The 21,800-nt window shown below is 46.9% G+C and overlaps 1 protein-coding gene across 2 annotated transcripts in view; it reads left to right on the top strand.

The window, feature by feature from the left end:
• Window positions 1-21,800, top strand: part of LOC147659414 (1-aminocyclopropane-1-carboxylate synthase-like protein 1) — a 210,216-nt gene that overhangs the window by 102,306 nt on the left and 86,110 nt on the right. For both annotated transcript variants that reach the window (XM_086951760.1, XM_086951759.1), the window contains 3 exons: window positions 1,597-1,663; window positions 2,232-2,329; window positions 3,868-3,945. In XM_086951760.1, the coding sequence (XP_086807886.1) occupies window positions 1,597-1,663; window positions 2,232-2,329; window positions 3,868-3,945 (243 nt within the window). The remainder of the gene's footprint in view (window positions 1-1,596; window positions 1,664-2,231; window positions 2,330-3,867; window positions 3,946-21,800) is intronic.

The raw sequence follows: 21,800 nt of genomic DNA, 5'->3' as shown, positions 1-21,800 counted from the left end.
ATTGCCCCAAATGCCCGCACCGTTTGAAACAATTGGGACAGGTCTAGATTTGTAGATTGTCATTGCAGCATTCACTGGCATAGACCTTAACTTGGAGGCAAATTTAAACAGAGGTGGTAGGTGCTTCAAATGGCATTGACCTAACCGCCCTAAAATGCTTCCAAGAGGACCTCTTATCGGACTAAACCCCCAGAAATGATTTCTAAACCTCTACCTTCACTGAAAGAACCTACCTTTCATCCCTCTATCTACATGTCATGGCCATCCGTGGAGTGTTCTCTGGCGCCTTAACTGTGGCATTGGTTTGTAACTTGTCTTTAAGTCCTTAATTACTAAACTGTAGAAGTGTCAGAAATTAGCCATTAAACTGGATTATGAGATGTCTCAGTGGCTCGACAACCAAGTTATTGGCTTCCTGAGAATGAAGGAATTATTTTTAAAACTCTGTACATTGCTCATTTAACAAGTTCGGTACAATGTTTGTTGTTACATCTGAGTTGAGCCTCCTTAACATGCCCTCCTTCAAGCATGCTCGATGTGGGAATAGAACCAAATTGGGAAGTGGTTTGCCTCTTGAAACGTTTCTCATTGGTGGCCATCTAAAGTTTTACAGAAAGTTGAAAATTAGCCCTTCTGGTAGTCCTCTTTCTCTTTTTGTGCAGTTGTATGTTTGGATCCCGTATCTCCTTAATTCTCATTGCCAAGGTAGGCAGTTGTGATAGCTTCACTTTGGTAACAGATAAGGTGTTGCTGTTCTTTTTCCGTCAGTGCAGACACCTCATTGTTTCTCTCTAAAATGAAACAGGATGAGGGTACATACCTGGAGCAGGATGGCTTATCCCTAGTAAAAAAAAAACACACCAAACCCAGGGAGTGCAAGCTTCCTCATGAACCTCTGAGGTCTTCCTCTGTCACACTAGGTTTTTTCCAAAGGGATTGTCCTCATTGTCATGTGCCTCCGATGACTCCACTGAAGCAGATCCCACTTTCAGGTAAACGACTGGAGAACCATGTTTAATTTACGGTAAGGTTTTCCTGGTTCCTTCCTATAGAAGATAAATGTAGCTGTATAAATCTGGGTAGGAAACCTTTGCCAGAGAACTGCAGTTACTTTCTTCTTTTAGTTAGGGAGTAATTATGGTTGAAACATGCTATTTTTTTGAAAATCACTTGTTGCCTGGTACAGCAGACTGGTTAGGAAATGGGAAGTGCCATGTGCAGCTTTCCAGACTTAGCAGGAATTTTAGAGACAGTCAGTTTGGTTTAGAGAGTGTAATCTTAAAAGAGAAAAAATGGCTATGGAGTTGGATTAGTGCTTGTGAGCCCATGTGATTGTTTGATCTCACCGTCTGAATTGTCCACAAACCCTTCACATTCCCTTTAGTGGAATAACGATGATTCCTTAGTTGATACAGAGCGCACTGATAATTCACCCCTTGTGTTAACCTGCTTTACATCACTGGATAGAAAATGCTTCCGTCCTCTGGTGCCGCTGCACTATTTCCTAGTGCATTATTGTTCTGTTGTTGGATGGAGATGAAGCCATTTATTTCTGTCAATATCCCACGTCACTCTCTTTGTCTTTCTATTCTTTAGGTGGTGGTGCTGAATGGCTGTGGATCACTCTTTTCATCATTGGCTTCTGTTCTCTGTGATCCTGGGGGTAAGGCAGTATTGTTTTCTGTTGGTACCAATACATAAGTGTGTTTGCAGTGCACAGACCGCATTTTGAGTGCTATGCAAATACAAATTTCTGAGTGGTATTAGAGACAGATGTGTTTTTTCTGGAAAATGTGTATACTTAGAAGGTGCGAACATTTGGGTGTAGAACAGAAGTTTATTGAAGATGTCTGTTGAAGCAATAGTGGTTTTAGATTGCTAGAGCTATCTGCAGATTTTGATGAAACACAGATTGCATTTGATGAGTGGTTTTTATCAGACAGTGAACACTTGCATGAGTATTTGACATAAACCTCTGGGTTTAGAACGTAGCAAAGCTGTACTGGTTACTATAACAGTAAAACTGTTGGCCATAGTATCACTGAGGCTTCCTACTGCATTAGCATTCACTTGCGGGTTGGGGGATTTCCTATGAAAGATCATAGACCATTTTCTCTGGACATCTTCACACATAATCTGTATGAAAAGAAATGTGAAATATATTATTCTGCCACCAGTGTCTACTTGTTTTGGTCTTTACAATGATCTTTCTTTCTTGTGTTGTGTTTTAGATGCTGTGCTGATAGCCACTCCCTTCTATGGCGGGATCACACAAAGCATCTTCCTCTACAGTAACGTCAAGCTGGTTTATGTGCATTTAGATAGCAAGGTACGACCTGTGCCCCATTTATTGCGGTCAGAACAGCACAGCCACCAAAGAGGTAACAGGAATCTTCTGTTCTTTTAAGCGCAGGCCAGGAGAAGGCAAAATCCCCTCCAGCCGGTTAACATACCGGCTACAAAGGGCAGAAATGATTCCATCCATTAGTTTATTGAAGGGGCTCTCTGAAAAGTCTATATTTCAAACTCCTCATTGGACTAGCATACTCAGGCTGTGTGGATTTGAGTAGGTATTTACCCAATAAGAGATGCCTTTAATCATGATGCACGTTTCAGCCCCTACTTATGTTTTTTATCAGTGGTTAGAGATACTTCTGGCTGCCACAGAACACTAATGAATTGTCACGCGAGCACTTCTCACCACTGGCTAGACTACAGTAACACTCTGCGCCGGAATCCTCAGACCGCTCCTACACAGATTCCAGACCATCCAGAACACGCAGCTAGACTTTTACTTTTACTTAACTTCCCACATCGCACCCACATCACAGCCCACCTCAAGAATGCTATTGGCTTCCAATTCGCAAGCTCAGCCAATTCAAATTCCTCCTAAATGTACAAAGCCTTGCACAATACTCGACCAGAATACCTGAACAACAACCAGACATCTACGCTCCACCTCACTCTCACACACTCCCTGCATCTGCAAAATGAGAGCAGAAGGCTGCTCTTTCTCCTACATCGCACTGCATCCATGGCTCATCCTGCCTGTGAGAAGCTGAAGACCTGGCACTAACTCCAACTAACCCAAGTGGTGACCCACACACCTGCCATGGACGTGCAGTGCTTTCTGCCGTCTACAAATTAACATAACATAAAAACTTTGCAGGGACTCGTTCGATTCATGGTGGGTGAAGAATGCTAGTTAATGTTGAAAAGAGTAATTGAGCCTTAACCCGCTAGCTTGTTTGAACTTGTCATTTTATTAATATTATGTAATTTACTAATACTAGACTAATTAACTCCAAAGTACATTTTCTTCTTTTAGGGACAGTATTGGTAAGCTCAGATTAGTTCACAGTCGATACAGGTCTCTGTGTCCTAGAACTCACTCGTCGTGCATGTAGCACACTGATGGTGGTTAGGTTGCAAGTGTTATTGAGTTACTTAGAACCTTAAATTTCTATTTCCTGGGTAAAAACAGGCAATGGGAGAGGGCAGTATGTGGGTGTTTTTGAAAGGTCTCATTGCTTCAATAATATGGATAAACAAAAAACATTCAGCTCCGGTAGTGCCACTATTTCAGGACCCTTTAATGTAGAGAACAATACAAAAGCTGCACCAGGGGGTCATACATTGTCAATGCTCTCCATATAAAGCAGCAGTTATGCCTATTTGTCTGTCATACTGATACATTGGAGCCATTTTTGCAGTAAGTTACCTTTTCATATCTGTCTAAACACACTTTTACCTCATCAACCTGCTCTAACAATGTCAGTCTTTGAACTTGAACTGTAATCTTTGCTGAGCCATTACTTGTTACAACAAAGTGTTGTATTTATGCAGAGTGCTTCTGTTTTTACACAGATAGGTGGCACGGCTTCTCGTCCATTTCAGTTGACTGTCCAGAAGTTGGAAAAAGCTTTACTGAAAGCAAAATCTGAGGTGAGTGAGCTTTCCATGTTAGTCTTTGAAGACGTTGAGCAGGATACACCTTACCTCTATGCTATCCTACGTTAACAAAATTCACCTACATTTTTGGTTCCGTTCCATTTCTAATTCGAACAGCCAGGTCTGGCATATATGTGGGATGCCCCCGTCTTTTGTGCATCTGTCCCTTTTTTATGTAAACTAGTGCGGACTGAACCTTTTATTGTGGTCATCAGTTCCACCTTGTAGACTTTCAACCTCATTTTCATTCTTGTTGTTTTGATTATTCTTTCCTTCCTTTGAGTCAGGCAGTCCAGGCCAGAAGGATCAAGGTTCAAACGTGTTTAGTCTGACAAATGGTTTGTAATATGTGCCCAGTACATATCTGTGCTGTTGAATGTGTGTGAAAACCATCTGGACAATTTCTCAAAAAGAAATCAAAGGAGACCCAGAATCACATATGTATATTATTATTCTTTTGTGAAGTGTCAGAAGGTAAGTACATGAGCACCGAACCGGAGTCTAGTATAAAGCATGTCTTCAGACAGGGTCTTGCACCCTAAAGGGCCAAATGCAGCAAGTATTATAACCCTTCTCTGTATGCTAGCCAGGGTGTGCCTGTTCTCTTTCCTCTGGTCTATGATGACTCATTCCACCAGATCAGGTTGTCAGACTCCACAGAGGGTGCTTTCTGACGCTGAACTGGAGGCCCATCTAATACCATCTTGTAAAATCTTGTGTTGCTCTGATGACATTATTTCATTTTTGGGATCAAGCCCAACTCCTATTTGGGGTTGGTGGTTCCAATCAACCATTGGGCTCGCCAACCTAACATGGTAACATTGGTATAGTGCACCTATCTGTAACGCTACTGGCTCCCAGAACATGGTCCATATTACCATCAGGAGTCATGTAAGGCGCTCGTTCCGGATCTGCCTACTGTCACCACGGAAACGGGGATAACAGAGAGGGGTAAACAACAACAACTGTTTTTAGACAAGGAATAAACGCGTGCTGAACATGCACACGAAAGGTTGATGTAATTCATTTGCATTGATGGTAAAAATAGCACAGAATAAGCGGGCTGCAGCATATCAAATAAAGACAAATGAGATTAAACAGTAGGCGCTGATGGTCTCATAGCACTCTATGCCTTAAACCTATAGAGACTAAACTAATGCCCATCTCATCAAGGCTCAATAGTGATAGGATAGTATTTCTCACTAATGGTATTCCTATAGCCTGTTCATACTAATATGGATGTAAGCGACCTAGAAAGGCAACAGTTCACAGAGAGGACCACGGGATGTCGTCATTAAGTCCCTCTTTGTGTGTCTTCAATTTCAGGACCCATCTCTGCTCTTTTTTCAGCAGATAATTGGCCACATCTGTGGTGTGTGCAGGAATGAACGGCTGTTCAAGGACAGTCCATAGAAATTCTGTGGCTTGGTGTTTCGCTTCTAGGAAGTGGGCAGTTAGCTTGGTGGCTTGTCTGGCACAACGGATCGTACTCTTATGCTCTGATATCCGTGTGCGGACCTTCCTAGTTGTCATGCCCACATATCTATAATCACAGATATGTGGAAAAAAGAGCCAATTATCTGCTGAAAAAAGAGCAGAGATGGGTCCTGAAATTGAAGACACACAAAGAGGGACTTAATGACGACATCACAGATATCACGTGACAGCCTAGATGGGCCGAGCTGTCATCCAATCGGAATACGCGAGAGAGACGCGAGGCTCACGCGTCACATCACCGCGCACCCAATAGCAACGCGGTTACGAGTTAGAGCTCCCTCCAGCCTTCTTGTTTACGAAGCTTACTCGGCAACGCATCTGTCGTATGACGCTGCTCTAACGCTGTCAGCCATACGCGAGTGCGTTACCCCACGTGACCTCTATCCCAATCACGATCGAGTATAATAACATCTCCTCGCCAATGGTCGGTACCTCCCCAGATGGCCAGGACGCCGGCCAGGAGTACCGACGGTTAGGTAAGGAGGATTCTCGCGTGTTTGCTAGTGGGTTTATAACAGTGCCCTGCAGTGCCCTTTACCATTTAATCACTGTAACTGGTCTAGTTGACCATGTTTTGTTTGCCTATTTAAAGCATAGGGGCTACTTTGTCTTTGTTTTTATTCCGTGCAATTGATGTATTAATGTGTGTCCCACATGTTTCCTAGAGCGGTGCTTCATTCTTCCCCTGAGCCACAGCCAGGTGGGGTGAGGCCATCTTACCTTACATGTCTAGGTAAGAGTTTATCAACCTTTGGCATTTAAAAACTTTTTATCCAAATGTCTTTGTATTTAGTTTGCGCTAAGGTAGTGCTTTTTAACAACATACTGTTATGTTCTAGTCCAAAGCATATATTGATGGTTAGACTATTTGGCCCATTTCTACTTGTAAACCTTTTCTCTCATCCACCTCCTACAGTTTTCTGCACAGACTGTAAGGACACCCAGAACGTCCAGGTGACTATCTGCACTTGTTGTGTGTTCTCAGGGTGTTACTTTCTTTCACATGGTGTAGTAGCTTTTATTGGTATTATCGGTCCTGAAGAAAGCAATTGACAAAATAAGTCGCTGAATTGCTGAAACTAGTCGACCACACTGTCCTGAGACTGTCCACATAATTGGTCAGTCAGCAGGCGTATTGCTTTTAACATTGGTACGGTAAGCACAATTGGAATAAAATCATTGTTGGGTGCTTAGCCTTAACCAATTTTAATCCACTCCCTTTGGTTTTTTTGTTCCCTCACATCTTCTTGTGCACTACACACCCCAGTCCCATCTTGTTTACCACTCACTTACATCGAGTGGTACACCACACTGTCGTCCTCTTATTCTAGTGAGGCTACCCCCTACCACCGGGTTGACCTCCTAGGAGAGTACCGATTAATCTCTGACGGGTGGTACGGATAAAAATCCCAAATGATGAAGGGCGGATCCGAATGGTGACTGATGGGTACTTGTCCTCATCCACGGAGAGCTCTCTGTGTCACTACTTGGTTGTAAGGGTGAGTCCAGGTTTGGTTTCTTGTATGTGGGCATTCTTACCTCAGACCCTCTGGTACCTTTGGTGTATATTAGTGTTTCTGCATATCCTTCACTCTCAGCTAGTTATGAAGGAGCACAGGCACCATGGTGTACTGATATTTAATTTAATTTAATTGTGGGTTTATATAGCGCTAGGATCGACTCCCGGAGGAGTATCTCCGCGCTTCGACCGCTGGTAACCCGTCCTGGCTCACCCTGAGAGATGGTCCCTAATGGGTATCTCTAAGGCGCGACCAAGCATCCCCGGCGGTCTGGGGGGGCCGTTGTGAAGATGAGGCAAGTTAATGCCCAGAGTTGCCGAGTGTGGTCCCTGACTGGAGTAGGCACCGAGGCGAGAATTATCGAGCCCGCTGACCCTGGTCCACGACCCTGCCGCGTCGGGAATCGAACCCTGGTCCCGGGCTTTCCTCTGCTTACGGGTCTGCCGCCTCTAACTCTCACTAAAGCGACAAGATTAGGCCACCAGCTCTCCATCATCCTCAATGCCTATATCATCATAGCCACCTTTACCGATGCCTGGAAGCACGCAGAGGTCGGACCCCTCCTCAAGTATCCCTCTGCAGACCACAACAACCTTCAGGACAATCTCCACATCTTGCTGCTCCCGTTTCCCTGAGGAAGGCCATACACAGTCTTCTAGATCCCTTCCAATCTGTAATCAGAGCCGAGCACAGCACCGAGACAGCCTTGATCGTTGTGATAGACATATTCCCCATCTCAACTGAGAGGAATCAGCCGCCCACATCCTTTGCGACCTCTCTGCTGCCTTCGTCACCATCTCCCCCCACACACTTAACACACCATCTGCTGCGTCCCGCAAGGCTCATCCATCACTACTATCCTCTTCAACATTTACATGACGCCACTAGTAAACATAGTCAGAACCCTCAACATCAGTAATATCTCCTACGCCGTCGACTCCCAGCTCGTCCTCTCAATCTCAACTTACCCCACCATGACAAAAAACAACTTTCACGACTGCATGAAGAATGCCTCTGCCTGGATCAAAGACTGCTGCCTGTAGATCAACATGTACAAAACTGAAGTGCTGAGTTTCGGCAGCTACACATCCCTCTCGGACGATTCCTTGTGTCCATTGGAACTCGTACCCACCCCTACCCTGAAAGACCACGCCCGCAACCTTGGCATCATCCTAGACAGCAAACTCTCCATACAGCAACAAGTCAACGCCGTCTCCTCACTGCGTATGCTTCACCAAATCTGCAGTTGGCTTCTCACTAGAACCAGTAAAACAGTGATGCAGGCCCTCATCACCAGCCACCTGGACTATGGCAACTCACTCTATGCAGGCACAACTAGCAAACTCTTGAGTAGACTTTAGACGATCCACAATGCAGCACCAGACTGGTGCTCCACCTGTCTAAAAGGACCAACATCATCCAGCAATTGAGACCTCCTCTGGCTCCCCATCCAGAAGAGATGCCACTTCAGGCTCCTGACCCACACCTACACGGCCCTCCACAACCAAACACCGGTAAACATGACCCACTGCCAGAACTTCCACCAACCACATAGATCGACTAACCACACAGAAACCTCAAACCTGAATTTCCGCCCACAGTGACCTCACCTAGAAATTACGCATCTGCCGCTTCCCCACCCAAAGTCGATCCTTCTCCCACCTCGCCACCAAGTCCTAGAATGCTCTCCCCCTCCACCCTCGAACAGTTCCTTCACTGGCAGACTTCAAGAAGGGACTGAAGCCCTGGCTCTTCGACCCTACCCAGCAGCCCAGCACCTGGATACCGTCACAGATGATAGGCTGTACTATATAAGTACATTTTGATTGATTGATTGATACTACATCACTGGCTACCCACCTTGGTAGGCCCCTCAGGCTTTCGTATGCGTATACATGGACTGAAGAGTACCTGAACCTGCCTTAATCTCTTCCATAGCAGATTCTGGCATGTTTCCCTTTCCCCCCATAACGAGGCACCAGACCACTATCTTCTAGCCCATACTTGTCCAGCAGGGTTTCTTCTGTGAAGTATGCCTTTCAGTACTCTAGCCATTTAGACCATCTGGAAAGTAAGCCTAACCCAGGCAAGCAGAAATGGGTCTATCCTAGTAGTGGCTTTGTCTATTTGCCATCCTTCCCGATGTCAGAACCTTTTTCTGATGCTTTGAGAGCAAAGTAAAATGCCAGATGCTATCTCAGTCAGTATATGACTCACTCCATATCCTTTCTTCACTTCTACCAGATCTTCTTTGTTGTCCAGCCTGATGGCGTTCTGCTCGGAGAGGCTGATGCTAACAATATACTTGTGAGGTACAGTCTATTTTAATAGAGAAACGTCCTACCCAAATCTCCTTTCATTTACATGACATTAGAGTTTTTGGACTACAATTAGAAGGCCTAGGACAAGGTAATTGATTTTCTGTTTTCTGGAAAGTATTTGTTTTATCCCTCAGTGAATAAGATGCTGCAGTAATATAATACTTGAATGGTCATGGCCAAATGGCTGATTTCCATCCTAGGTGTGGCTGCAGTATTCCAGGACTCCTAGCTGGCCATGTCTTCTAAATTGAGAACAAAAATTGGTGGCTATCCTTTGGCTAGTACTTCCTCTTCTTGACCTAGCTGTCCAAAATAAGATACTGTAGAGATACTGTAGGCTAAAGCCAAACCAGTGGCAAAGTTCCACAGAGGCAGTTGTAAACTTCCCTGTGACGCAAGTAACTCCTGCCACTCCCGTCGGAGGCATGTGGTTTCCCGCTGCTACCATCATGGACACAGATCGCCCACAACTCCAAGCTACCGATGGTGGTGAGAAACCACCATTATCTATATCTTTTTCAGATGCCCTCATCGAGGCCATGCCTCTCTCATTTGTTTTCATCCTCCTCCCACTCTCTTCCTCTGACTCCTCTCTCTAGTGCAGTGCTTCTCAACCTCCTAGAACCACAACCCAATTTTTAGAATGACTAATATGCGTCCCTCACCTAGCTTTAACGAACATGAGACAGGGCAATTTTTTTATGTAATTGTAGAAATGCTTTCAAAATGCAGTCAATTATCAAAATACCATACCCGTAACAATTTTTTGTGTTCCTATCTAGGATCAATTGTTTGCAAATGTCATGAACCTTAACCATGCCCTTGGATATATGTTTATAAAACTGTGGCCAAGATATTGATCTGCCCATAAAAGTGTCAGATGGTAAAGTGCACTGGACAGTGAGATGCTGGCCTGTGGCATCTGTTCACTAAAAGAACAAGACTCCTGAAAATGCTTTGTGTTGTTACCAGTGATTTTTAGCAAATTTGAAAAGCCCCTTCTGTAGTGGAGTATGTGATAAGGCCTCCTATCCATTTTTGTGTTGAAACAAGTTTCTCTCTCTCTCTCTCTCTCTCTCTCTCTCTCTCTCTCTCTCTCTATCTATATATATATATATATATATATATATATATATATATATATATATATATATATATATATATATATATATATATATATATATATATAATGACATGTGTGGCTGTAGATACACATGTATAATAGCATCAGTTCGCCATCTAGTGTTGGGCTCAGAAGTGTGCAAGTTGTTTTTCTTTGAAGAAGTCTATTGTAGTATAGTGGCTCCTCCCCTTGCTTGTAGTGTGCATGGTCATCGCCTTCATTGTTAGATTTTTTTTTTCCCGCCATCTGGTAAGGTCGTGTGATCCTCTGCTCCGGTTGACACCATCATTATGATTTTTTCTAATACCTTTTGTATTACTAGTTTACAAATATCAAACTTGCGTCAAGTTCGTCTGCGGGATTCAATTCGATCACGCCCTTCGGGACGGAAATTCTCTTATACATTTCTTCTCACAAAACGACCAAAAGGTGATGGAATGCACACTTTGAATTTTGTCCTTCTAGTCACACAAAATTTCCCACACATAGATTTACACAATTCCTTCTTATCTCCTGATCACCAAGAAGAAAATTGTGACGTCTGCAGGTCATTCCGATGAAAGAAAACTTTAATGGATCGCAAAGCCAGAAGACTGCAAATGTCTTGACGCAGCAGTAAAGACACACCGGACATTTTCTGTTTGGAAGAACCGGAAACAGAAATAGAGGCACAACTGTCGGTTGTAGATTACAGTACCTTCTCTTCCGAACAGACCTCCGACTCGTAGCCAGACCAAGATATCATCACATCAGGGCACCAAACCGTGAATAAATTGCCCCGTCACACTCCACCAAAACAACCAACACTCCAGATGTCTGCTTTTGGGCCAGCACTGTCTTCGGGCCATTGTTGGCACCGACTGGTTGATTAACAGAACTGTCAGGCCTTGGCTCTGCTCCGAATAAAACGTCCTAAAACAGAAGTCTTCAATCCGAAACAAACCACATCAGAATAAACTCAACTTTCTACACTAGGACAATTAAAAGCAGGTGTTGCCACATCTTCGGAACCGAAATCTTCATACCCGAAAAATCGACCAGACTACACATCAAAAAAGAAGGCATCAGAACCAAAGCACTCTGCACCGAAACTTGCTAGAGATAAACTTGGATTGGAGCCGGAAAAACAAATAGATGCGCATCCTCCAGAGACTGTACAGCTAGTAAACGAGAAATTACATCAGCAACTTTTTTTCTCTGCAAAAATACTTAATGATTTACCCTGTTACAGGAAAAACCTTCACCAGGCCCGCTCAACTACATATACAACCAGCAAAAAGACAATTCTCTTTTCAAGAGACAATAGATATTCCTGTTCTTGCAACAAAACAATGAAACAGGATAAAGCTACTATTCCAATTCGATTTAGCCCTCCTCCATTTCCATGTATAGGTACTCCATTACCACAACAGTCCCCTATTTATAACACAATAGATTCACTACTAGGATTTTTACATTTTTTACAAGGGATGGGGGATGATGACCAACATTAATTACCAAACACAAGGAGATGAGGGACTGAGTGCTGACACTTCTCAAACACTCACTCCCACTCACAGATCTGGGTTGAATCTATCATCATTCTTTAGCTCACTTCGCCACCCCAGTTTGGACACCGCATTATACAAATCAGTCTTGACCCTGTGCCTCATAGGAACAGTCCAACCTGAACTGCCAGCTAGGTCCTCCCTGGACCAGAAATAGGCATCCTGGGACCGGTTTCTGGGTAACAGCCCTCATCAGCCAGATTAACTTGAATCCAGTGGCAAAGTGAGAAAGGGACCCACGTCCCACGTGGTGGTGGTGGTTTTGGTGGTGGTATTAGGATTGGTGGTGGTATTGGTATTGGTACTGGTGGTGGTGTTGGTATTGGTGGTGGTGGTGGTGGTATTGATGGTTGTATTGGTGGTGGTGGTAGTTGTGGTATTGGTGGTGGTGGTATTGCTATTGGTGGTATTAGTGGCGGTGATATTGGTGGTGATAGTATTGGTATAGGTGGTGCTATTGGCATTGGTGGTGGTGTTATTTCATTTATTGGATTTGTGGTGGTGATATTGGTGGAGGTGGTGGTGATGGTATTGGTGGTGGTGGTTTTTGTAGTGGTGGTAGTTTTGGTGGTGGTGGTGGTGGTATTCATGGTGGTGGTGGTGGTGGTGGTGATACTGGTGGCGGTGGTTTGTGGTATTGGTGGTGGTGGTATTGATGGCTATGGTGGTGATGGGTTGTGGTATTGGTAGTGGTATTATTGGTATTGGTGGTGGTGGTATTAGTGGTGGTGATATTGGTGGTGGTTTTGGTATTGGTGGTATTGGTAGGGTGGTGGAATTGGTGGTGGTATTAGTGATATTGGTGGTGGTGGTATTAGTGGTGGAAGTGGTATTGGTGGTGGTATAGGCATTGGTGGTGGTATTGGTGGTGGTGGTATTGCTGGTGGTTTTATTGGTGGTGGTGGTTGTATTGGTGATGGTGGTATTGCTGGTAGTATTGGTGGTGGTGGTATTGGTGGTAGTTGTGGTAGTATTGGTGGTGGTGGTAGTGGTATTGGTGGTGGTTGTAGTAGTATTTGTTGGCGGCGGTTGGTGTGTTGGTGGTGGTATTGGCGGTGTGGTGGAATTGGTGGTAATGGTAGTGGTGGTGGTATTGGCAGTGGTGTTATTAATAATAAAACAGGCTTTTGAAAACAACCTGTCAGGTCGCTCTAGTACAGATGATGTAACACAGATGTGCTGTTGTACACTGCAGCTCATTAGTACAGGATTAAGTGCTACCTGTAATTCACATGACTTAATACGCTAATCATTTCTAAATCCATTTAACTTGAAGGTTGAAACAGACACGAGTTAATGCCGGCTTAAAGTGATTGAGAGCAGGCACCCGTGTTCCGTGTCGCCACGCTGCTTTAAAAAACACAAGTTGTTTCAGCGGAAGTAGCGCGAGTCCAGCCCAGGGCCGGACTGGAAACTGAAAGCAGCCCTGGCAAATTTCTGCAGGCCAGCCCCCACCCGACCGCTACTAGGAGGGTTTTGGGAACCAGAGAGACAGAAAGGCCAAAACAAAGCTGTAGGAAGGTGGCTACCTGACTATGGTTACCCCAGATTTTTTGCCTTGTGTTTAGCTGGTTTTCGACTTAGTTGGCCTGGTTCCCTGCTAATCAGGGCCCCAGGCTATCTGCTCTCTCTGTAAAATGGATTCCATGTACCCTAGGTGCATAACTAGATTGGCTTGGGTCACCTTATCAGCCCCTGTACAGAGCACTATAGGTGCCCAGGGCATAGGTGCATCCAAGGCCTACCAGGGGCTGCAGCATATCTTTTGCCACCCCTGGCTGGCTATCTAAAATTGACACAACTGGCTGATCACTCAGCTGGGGCAAGGTGGTGTAATCACCCCTTGCTTAGATATAGTATGCCTATATCTAAACCTATCTGGACACATATAGACCTGTGAGCCACTCCTATGGCAGGCCTTAACAATCCTGAAGGCAGAGTGCGTGGTTTAATGTGAGATGGTGCTCTAGCATGAGCTGAGCCTGTCTGCAGCTGTCGGGACCAATTCCCTTAGCTGTTCCAGGATAATGCCAAACCATATACTATTAAGTGCATTATAATCCTCGCGGTTATATGTTAACTTTGGTTTGGCTTTATCAAAACATGTCGTGTAAGGTGTCATACGAATTGGAATACTACCCCCTCGCCAGTCCTGGCGACGGGGGTAGCATTCCACCCCTCTAGAGGGGACGACATGTTACTTTTGCTAAAACGCGGTTGATTTTTAAAAGAGCCTCAGATCCACAAAATGGATGCTTCTGCCACAGACACATGTCTGACCTCCTGCTGCTGACCGAAACTCAGCAGAGGAGGCCTGGACAAAGGCTTTCCTGTCACAGGGAGGTGTGACACCACCCCAGACAGGAGATAGTGGATTGTAGCAGGGAGGTTTGAAAGAAACCAGACAGTGCCTGGGGAGCACAAGGCTTCCCCTTGCATAATTCGGTCAAACCGGTTCTGGGGCAGCCCAGCCCCAGCTCCAGTGAGACCTGGACAAAGGAAAGGGGGTGTAACCACCCCCCTTCCTGGTCCCACCCATAGGGGAGGGACCTAGCAGGAGATCCACCCCTCAGATTGGAATAAGAGGGGGAGCAGTGCCAATGCAACTCAGATCATCCTGAAGAAACATAAGAAACGAAATCTGGACCCTTCGACTTTCTACACGACGTGAGAAGACTGAAGAATCTCCCTTGTGGTCAAGGAGTGACCACCCTGTGCAAACAGGCACCATCCAGCCCTCGACCCTTGCTTTGTTGCAGTTCCCGCCGGAACTCGAGCGACAGAGATCGACGAGATCAAGCTTGCCTGCCTTCTACCTGCCCGATCCACAGTCCCTGCAGAGCTGAGACCCGTGGAGGCGACCGGAAGCGTGGGGCACGCCATCTTGAAAAGGCCACGAGACGCTGACCGTGCAGCCCACGAGTGACCCTCGAAGCTGTACACCGGGGTTTGAGAAGCCCCAGCCCCGAGCTCCACTTGCACCAAAGCTCACCCCTCCACACTCGACGAGTGCTGCGTGGGGCCCTTCTGCCTGTGTGTGCTCGACGCGTTGGCCCGGTCACTTGCCAGCTGGCTTGTGGCCCCTGTGCCGACGAAACTTGAAATCCGACTTGCTTTTCTGGTTGCTCCAGATCTGCACCAGCTCCTGTGAAAAGGAGCACCCACTCTGACCCTCCTGGTTCGAGTGATAAGCAATCTCCCGGTTCTGCGTGGATTGCTTTTGCCAAGTGCTGTTTGCTGCAATCTTGAAGCCGACGGTGCTGACGGCGAGAGCCTACGTGGGACAGATCGTGACCTGCTCCTGGACGTCGCAGATGCCCCAGAGCCCACGTGACAGCGGAGAGAAGCCTATCGACAACCGCCTGATTGCGCCCGACATTGCCTGGTTCCGTCCTGGTTCCACCCTGGTCACTGCTGAGTGACCCAGACTCTGTCCCCTCTGCTTTCAGGTACTTTTCTACTTCGATCCACCCTTGGATCGCACCGGACACTTCTGCTTCACAGCGCCTGCAGCTGCAACAGCTCCAAGCACCAAGAACCTGCGTGACAGAACCCGACGCCACTTCGACCCTGTGCACCCGCGGCCCGTGGGTGAGGTAACTTTGCAACGCCGGTGTCCTTACACTGGTACACACCTCTAGGGTCTGTGTCTAAAGTTTTGTGTTCCTAGGTTCAGCGGAAGTATCATTTAATTCACTTTAACTAACTTTTACGCACCATTGACTTTACATTGGTGCGCGCCGCACTTTCCGTGCTGCACCCGTCTCCTGTGGGCTACTCCCGACTTCTTCATTGCTTGTCCTGACTGCTCCCAGCGAATCTCTAGGCCCTAGGCCTAACCATTGTTCGATAAGTGTTACTTATACCATTTTTTTAGTATATGGTCTGAGTGGCCCCCCGCCCTCAGCCATAATTGTGCCAACTTTATATGTTTAACAGTGCTTTTGATTTAACGCTTGTGCCCCTTTCCTCATAAAGAGTACTGGGGAGTAATTTAGAAATAAATACATATATTTTTACAATATATACTTGTGTGGTGTCCTTTCATTTGATTACAGGATTGTATGTGGTAAAACAAGCTCGCTTAACACGACCTCTTAAGTTAAGCCTTTAAGGCTGCTTAGTCCATGCTACCATTAGGATAGCTTGTCTACAAGGTTGACTTACAACCTGACATCTTTGGGGTTTGTTTGGACTGATACCCAGTGGTTCCAGAATTGGAAACACTACATATCAGGCCAACTTCTCACATTGGTGTGCAGCGGTGCGGATTTGAGCTTGCTGTTTGTTTTACCATTGCAATCTTTATCAAATTGAAAGATCACATCAAGTACCTCTAGGTACATATAAATCAAAAGCTTAGCATATTAAGTTCTACTGAACTTAGTAGTTGTAGATTAAAGGGAGTAGCACACCCTGACTACAACTAACTAGCAAGGTACAGTAGGAAACCACTTAGTGTAGGTAAGTGCACCACTTACACCTCACTAGCAGTCATGTCTGATACAGGTAGACCCTCAGGCTCTGCTCCTGTAGAAGTTGATCCTATAGGGACAACATCCAGATATGACAACCTTAGCCACAAAGACCTGAGTGCCTTGTGCACAGCCAGGGGGCTAAAAAAGGGCAGAGGCCCTACCATTCCTTCCCTAATAGCTCTCCTAGAAAAGGATGACCTAGATAAGGTGAGTCAGGCTCCCTTAGAATCAGGTGAAGGGATAAACTCCCCTGAGAATGAGAATCTTCCAGAAGAAGAGGAGGAGGAAGAGGAAGAGGAAGGCTCTGATGTAGAAGAGCCTGAAGATCAGGATCAGAGGGGAAACCAGGTACAGGTTGCCAGGCTTAACCAGGCCAACCTGGACCTACATGAGAATGGAGAGGGCCAGCACCACTCTAGATCTCATAACCAAATTCTCCCAGGTAACAGGAGGGTGAGATCTCAATCAAGGGACTCTCATCTTTCTAGTGCCTCAAGAGAATCTCAAAGAGGGATGACTCCCTCCCAGAGAAAAGAGCATAGGGCCAGGATGAGGGCTGTCCAACTCCAAATAGAAAGGGAAGAGGTAGCCTTGGCTCAAGCTAAACTTGCTTTAGCAAGAGAAAGAAAATTGTGTGGCTTAGATGCCACTGGTGGCAGCAAAGTTCCTAAAGAGAAACCCAGGTCCTATGATAGTAGAAACCTGACAAAGATTGTGCCCCCCTATCAGGAAGGGGATGACATCCACAAATGGATGACTGCTCTGGAGAGAGCCTGCATGGTACAGCAGGTTCCTGAGGAACAGTGGGCAGCAATCTTATGGTACTCCTTTTCAGAGAAAGGGAGAGATAGGCTCCTCACTGTCAGACATGAGGATGCCAGCAATTACAAAGTCCTGAAGAGTGTCCTAATAGATGGGTTTGGCTTAACCACTGAACAGTACAGGTTAAAGTTCAGAGATACCCAGAAGACACAGACTCAGGACTGGACTGATTTTGTTGATTGTGCAACTAAGGCTCTGGAGGGTTGGCTAAATGGCAGCAAAGTACATGACTTCACAGGATTGTATAATTTGATTATGAGGGAGCAGATCCTAAGTAATTGTCAGAACCAGCTCTTACACCAGCACCTGGTGGACTCAGATTTGACCTCTCCCCAAGAATTGGGAAAGAGGGCAGATAAATGGGTCAGAACCAGGATTAGGCCTAAGAATCAGGACAATAACCAGAAGAAGGAGTCTACCAAGCCTCAAGATAAGGGTGGGGATAAAAGTAAAGAAAAGACTTCCCCAGGGCCCCAAAATTCCAAGGAAATGGGTGGGCCCCGCGACACTTCTTCAACAGAGAAAAGGCCTTATTGTCATGCCTGTAAACAGGTTGGGCATTACAAAACAGACAACTGTTGTCCCAAGAATGGCAATAAAGAAAACATGCCTCCAAAGCCAGCTCCAACACCTCCTGTTACTGTCAGCAGTAATCCCCCAGGAAGTGGGAGCACACCCAGGAATCTGGGTGGGTTTACTTTTGGAGCCCAAGGGGACCCTGGCCTATCCAGGTCCCCATCCCCAAATGATCTTGTTTATGAGACTGGCATGGGGTTTGCCAACTTCTCAGTTTGCCCAAATACCTTGAGCAAATATAGACAAGAACCCATCATCAATGGTTTGAAAGTTGAAGCTTTTAGAGACACAGGGGCTAGCATCACCATGGTGGCTGACTGTATAGTCCCCTCTAAGCAACTTTTACCAGGTGCCACATACCAGGTAACAAACATTGATGGCATCCAAACAAATCATCCCATGGCAGTAGTAAGTCTCAGCTGGGGAGGTGTCATTGGCCCAAAGAGAGTGGCAGTGTCACCAAACTTGCCTGTAGACTGCCTACTGGGTAATGATTTGGAAATCTCAGCCTGGGCTGAGGTTGAACAGGAAATCCATTCTAGAATGGTAAATTCCAATGGAAAGGTTAGTGGGGCTGTACTGGCTATAGCCCCAATTCAAGATGTCCTTCCTGAAAAGGTTGGTAGGGCTGAGCAACTCTCTGCCCCATCTTTACCAGAAGCTCTTCCAAAACAGAATAGCAAAGCTGTTATGATAACAGCAGAAACCCAAACTGAGTCTCCTCCTGAAAAGGTTGGTGGGGCTGTGATGGCCACAGCCCAAACTCAAACAGATATGTGTGTTGTGAAGCCTGAAATGATGGATCACTCCACCCAAACTGAGAGCATGGAGGAGGAAGAGAAATCTCCCCCTCACCAGACAGTAGGACAGGATCAGCCTCCTCAGGGAACTGATCTTACCCCTGATGAAGGAACTGCCCCAGAGGTTGTTAGGCTTGGCCTGACAGAGCCTCTGATGGCAGTGGACCCTTCTCAGGTGGGATCCAGTCTGGAGCAGGTAACCTGCCCCTCTCTACCTTGCCTTAGTCAGCCCAGGGCTGCAGAGGACAAGAAGGACAGTGAGACCCAGAGGGCCCCCTGTCAAATAAAGCACCCCCATCAACAGATTAGGGGCACCAAAACTAGTAGGCCTAGTAAGGTGAAAACTTTAAAAACTCCTGAGGGAGCCCCCTTAAAAACAGTTAGGGACCTCCCACAGATGGATTCTGTTGGGCACAGCCAAACCTGGGACCCAAAGGGCCCAAACCTGAACTGTCCCTCCAGCAAGCCAAACAGAGGGACCCAGCCTCCAGCTTTAGGTAGCCAGAGGTTGACCCTGAGAGCTCAGTGCAACTCAGTTGAAGAAAGAAAGGCACACATGGTGGAAGATAATTGGAGGAAGTTGAGCCCAAAAATAGTGGAGCCTCACTTCAATGCTCCATATCCAAACCAGCCTTTAACTTTGCATAAACACACCCAAGGTAGTGATTCCCTATGGTGGAGACCCTCTAATACCCCTAGGGTGAGGGACTGCTTAGTGGACCATGAGACAGGGGGTACCCATGCTAGTGCAGGTACTTCCTTATATGGCCACTCAGGCAATAAAGGCTTACCTGGCCAAGGATAGCCTTATCTCCTTTCGTTTGGGGGGGGGTTATGTAGGAAGGTGGCTACCTGACTATGGTTACCCCAGATTTTTTGCCTTGTGTTTAGCTGGTTTTCGACTTAGTTGGCCTGGTTCCCTGCTAATCAGGGCCCCAGGCTATCTGCTCTCTCTGTAAAATGGATTCCATGTACCCTAGGTGCATAACTAGATTGGCTTGGGTCACCTTATCAGCCCCTGTACAGAGCACTATAGGTGCCCAGGGCATAGGTGCATCCAAGGCCTACCAGGGGCTGCAGCATATCTTTTGCCACCCCTGGCTGGCTATCTAAAATTGACACAACTGGCTGATCACTCAGCTGGGGCAAGGTGGTGTAATCACCCCTTGCTTAGATATAGTATGCCTATATCTAAACCTATCTGGACACATATAGACCTGTGAGCCACTCCTATGGCAGGCCTTAACAATCCTGAAGGCAGAGTGCGTGGTTTAATGTGAGATGGTGCTCTAGCATGAGCTGAGCCTGTCTGCAGCTGTCGGGACCAATTCCCTTAGCTGTTCCAGGATAATGCCAAACCATATACTATTAAGTGCATTATAATCCTCGCGGTTATATGTTAACTTTGGTTTGGCTTTATCAAAACATGTCGTGTAAGGTGTCATACGAATTGGAATACTACCCCCTCGCCAGTCCTGGCGACGGGGGTAGCATTCCACCCCTCTAGAGGGGACGACATGTTACTTTTGCTAAAACGCGGTTGATTTTTAAAAGAGCCTCAGATCCACAAAATGGATGCTTCTGCCACAGACACATGTCTGACCTCCTGCTGCTGACCGAAACTCAGCAGAGGAGGCCTGGACAAAGGCTTTCCTGTCACAGGGAGGTGTGACACCACCCCAGACAGGAGATAGTGGATTGTAGCAGGGAGGTTTGAAAGAAACCAGACAGTGCCTGGGGAGCACAAGGCTTCCCCTTGCATAATTCGGTCAAACCGGTTCTGGGGCAGCCCAGCCCCAGCTCCAGTGAGACCTGGACAAAGGAAAGGGGGTGTAACCACCCCCCTTCCTGGTCCCACCCATAGGGGAGGGACCTAGCAGGAGATCCACCCCTCAGATTGGAATAAGAGGGGGAGCAGTGCCAATGCAACTCAGATCATCCTGAAGAAACATAAGAAACGAAATCTGGACCCTTCGACTTTCTACACGACGTGAGAAGACTGAAGAATCTCCCTTGTGGTCAAGGAGTGACCACCCTGTGCAAACAGGCACCATCCAGCCCTCGACCCTTGCTTTGTTGCAGTTCCCGCCGGAACTCGAGCGACAGAGATCGACGAGATCAAGCTTGCCTGCCTTCTACCTGCCCGATCCACAGTCCCTGCAGAGCTGAGACCCGTGGAGGCGACCGGAAGCGTGGGGCACGCCATCTTGAAAAGGCCACGAGACGCTGACCGTGCAGCCCACGAGTGACCCTCGAAGCTGTACACCGGGGTTTGAGAAGCCCCAGCCCCGAGCTCCACTTGCACCAAAGCTCACCCCTCCACACTCGACGAGTGCTGCGTGGGGCCCTTCTGCCTGTGTGTGCTCGACGCGTTGGCCCGGTCACTTGCCAGCTGGCTTGTGGCCCCTGTGCCGACGAAACTTGAAATCCGACTTGCTTTTCTGGTTGCTCCAGATCTGCACCAGCTCCTGTGAAAAGGAGCACCCACTCTGACCCTCCTGGTTCGAGTGATAAGCAATCTCCCGGTTCTGCGTGGATTGCTTTTGCCAAGTGCTGTTTGCTGCAATCTTGAAGCCGACGGTGCTGACGGCGAGAGCCTACGTGGGACAGATCGTGACCTGCTCCTGGACGTCGCAGATGCCCCAGAGCCCACGTGACAGCGGAGAGAAGCCTATCGACAACCGCCTGATTGCGCCCGACATTGCCTGGTTCCGTCCTGGTTCCACCCTGGTCACTGCTGAGTGACCCAGACTCTGTCCCCTCTGCTTTCAGGTACTTTTCTACTTCGATCCACCCTTGGATCGCACCGGACACTTCTGCTTCACAGCGCCTGCAGCTGCAACAGCTCCAAGCACCAAGAACCTGCGTGACAGAACCCGACGCCACTTCGACCCTGTGCACCCGCGGCCCGTGGGTGAGGTAACTTTGCAACGCCGGTGTCCTTACACTGGTACACACCTCTAGGGTCTGTGTCTAAAGTTTTGTGTTCCTAGGTTCAGCGGAAGTATCATTTAATTCACTTTAACTAACTTTTACGCACCATTGACTTTACATTGGTGCGCGCCGCACTTTCCGTGCTGCACCCGTCTCCTGTGGGCTACTCCCGACTTCTTCATTGCTTGTCCTGACTGCTCCCAGCGAATCTCTAGGCCCTAGGCCTAACCA

Source organism: Lissotriton vulgaris, unplaced genomic scaffold (assembly GCF_964263255.1).
Source record: "Lissotriton vulgaris unplaced genomic scaffold, aLisVul1.2 SCAFFOLD_461, whole genome shotgun sequence".
Lineage (NCBI taxonomy): Eukaryota > Metazoa > Chordata > Amphibia > Caudata > Salamandridae > Lissotriton > Lissotriton vulgaris.
Note: the sequence above shows the minus strand (reverse complement) of the source record. Positions and strands in the feature narration are given on the sequence as shown.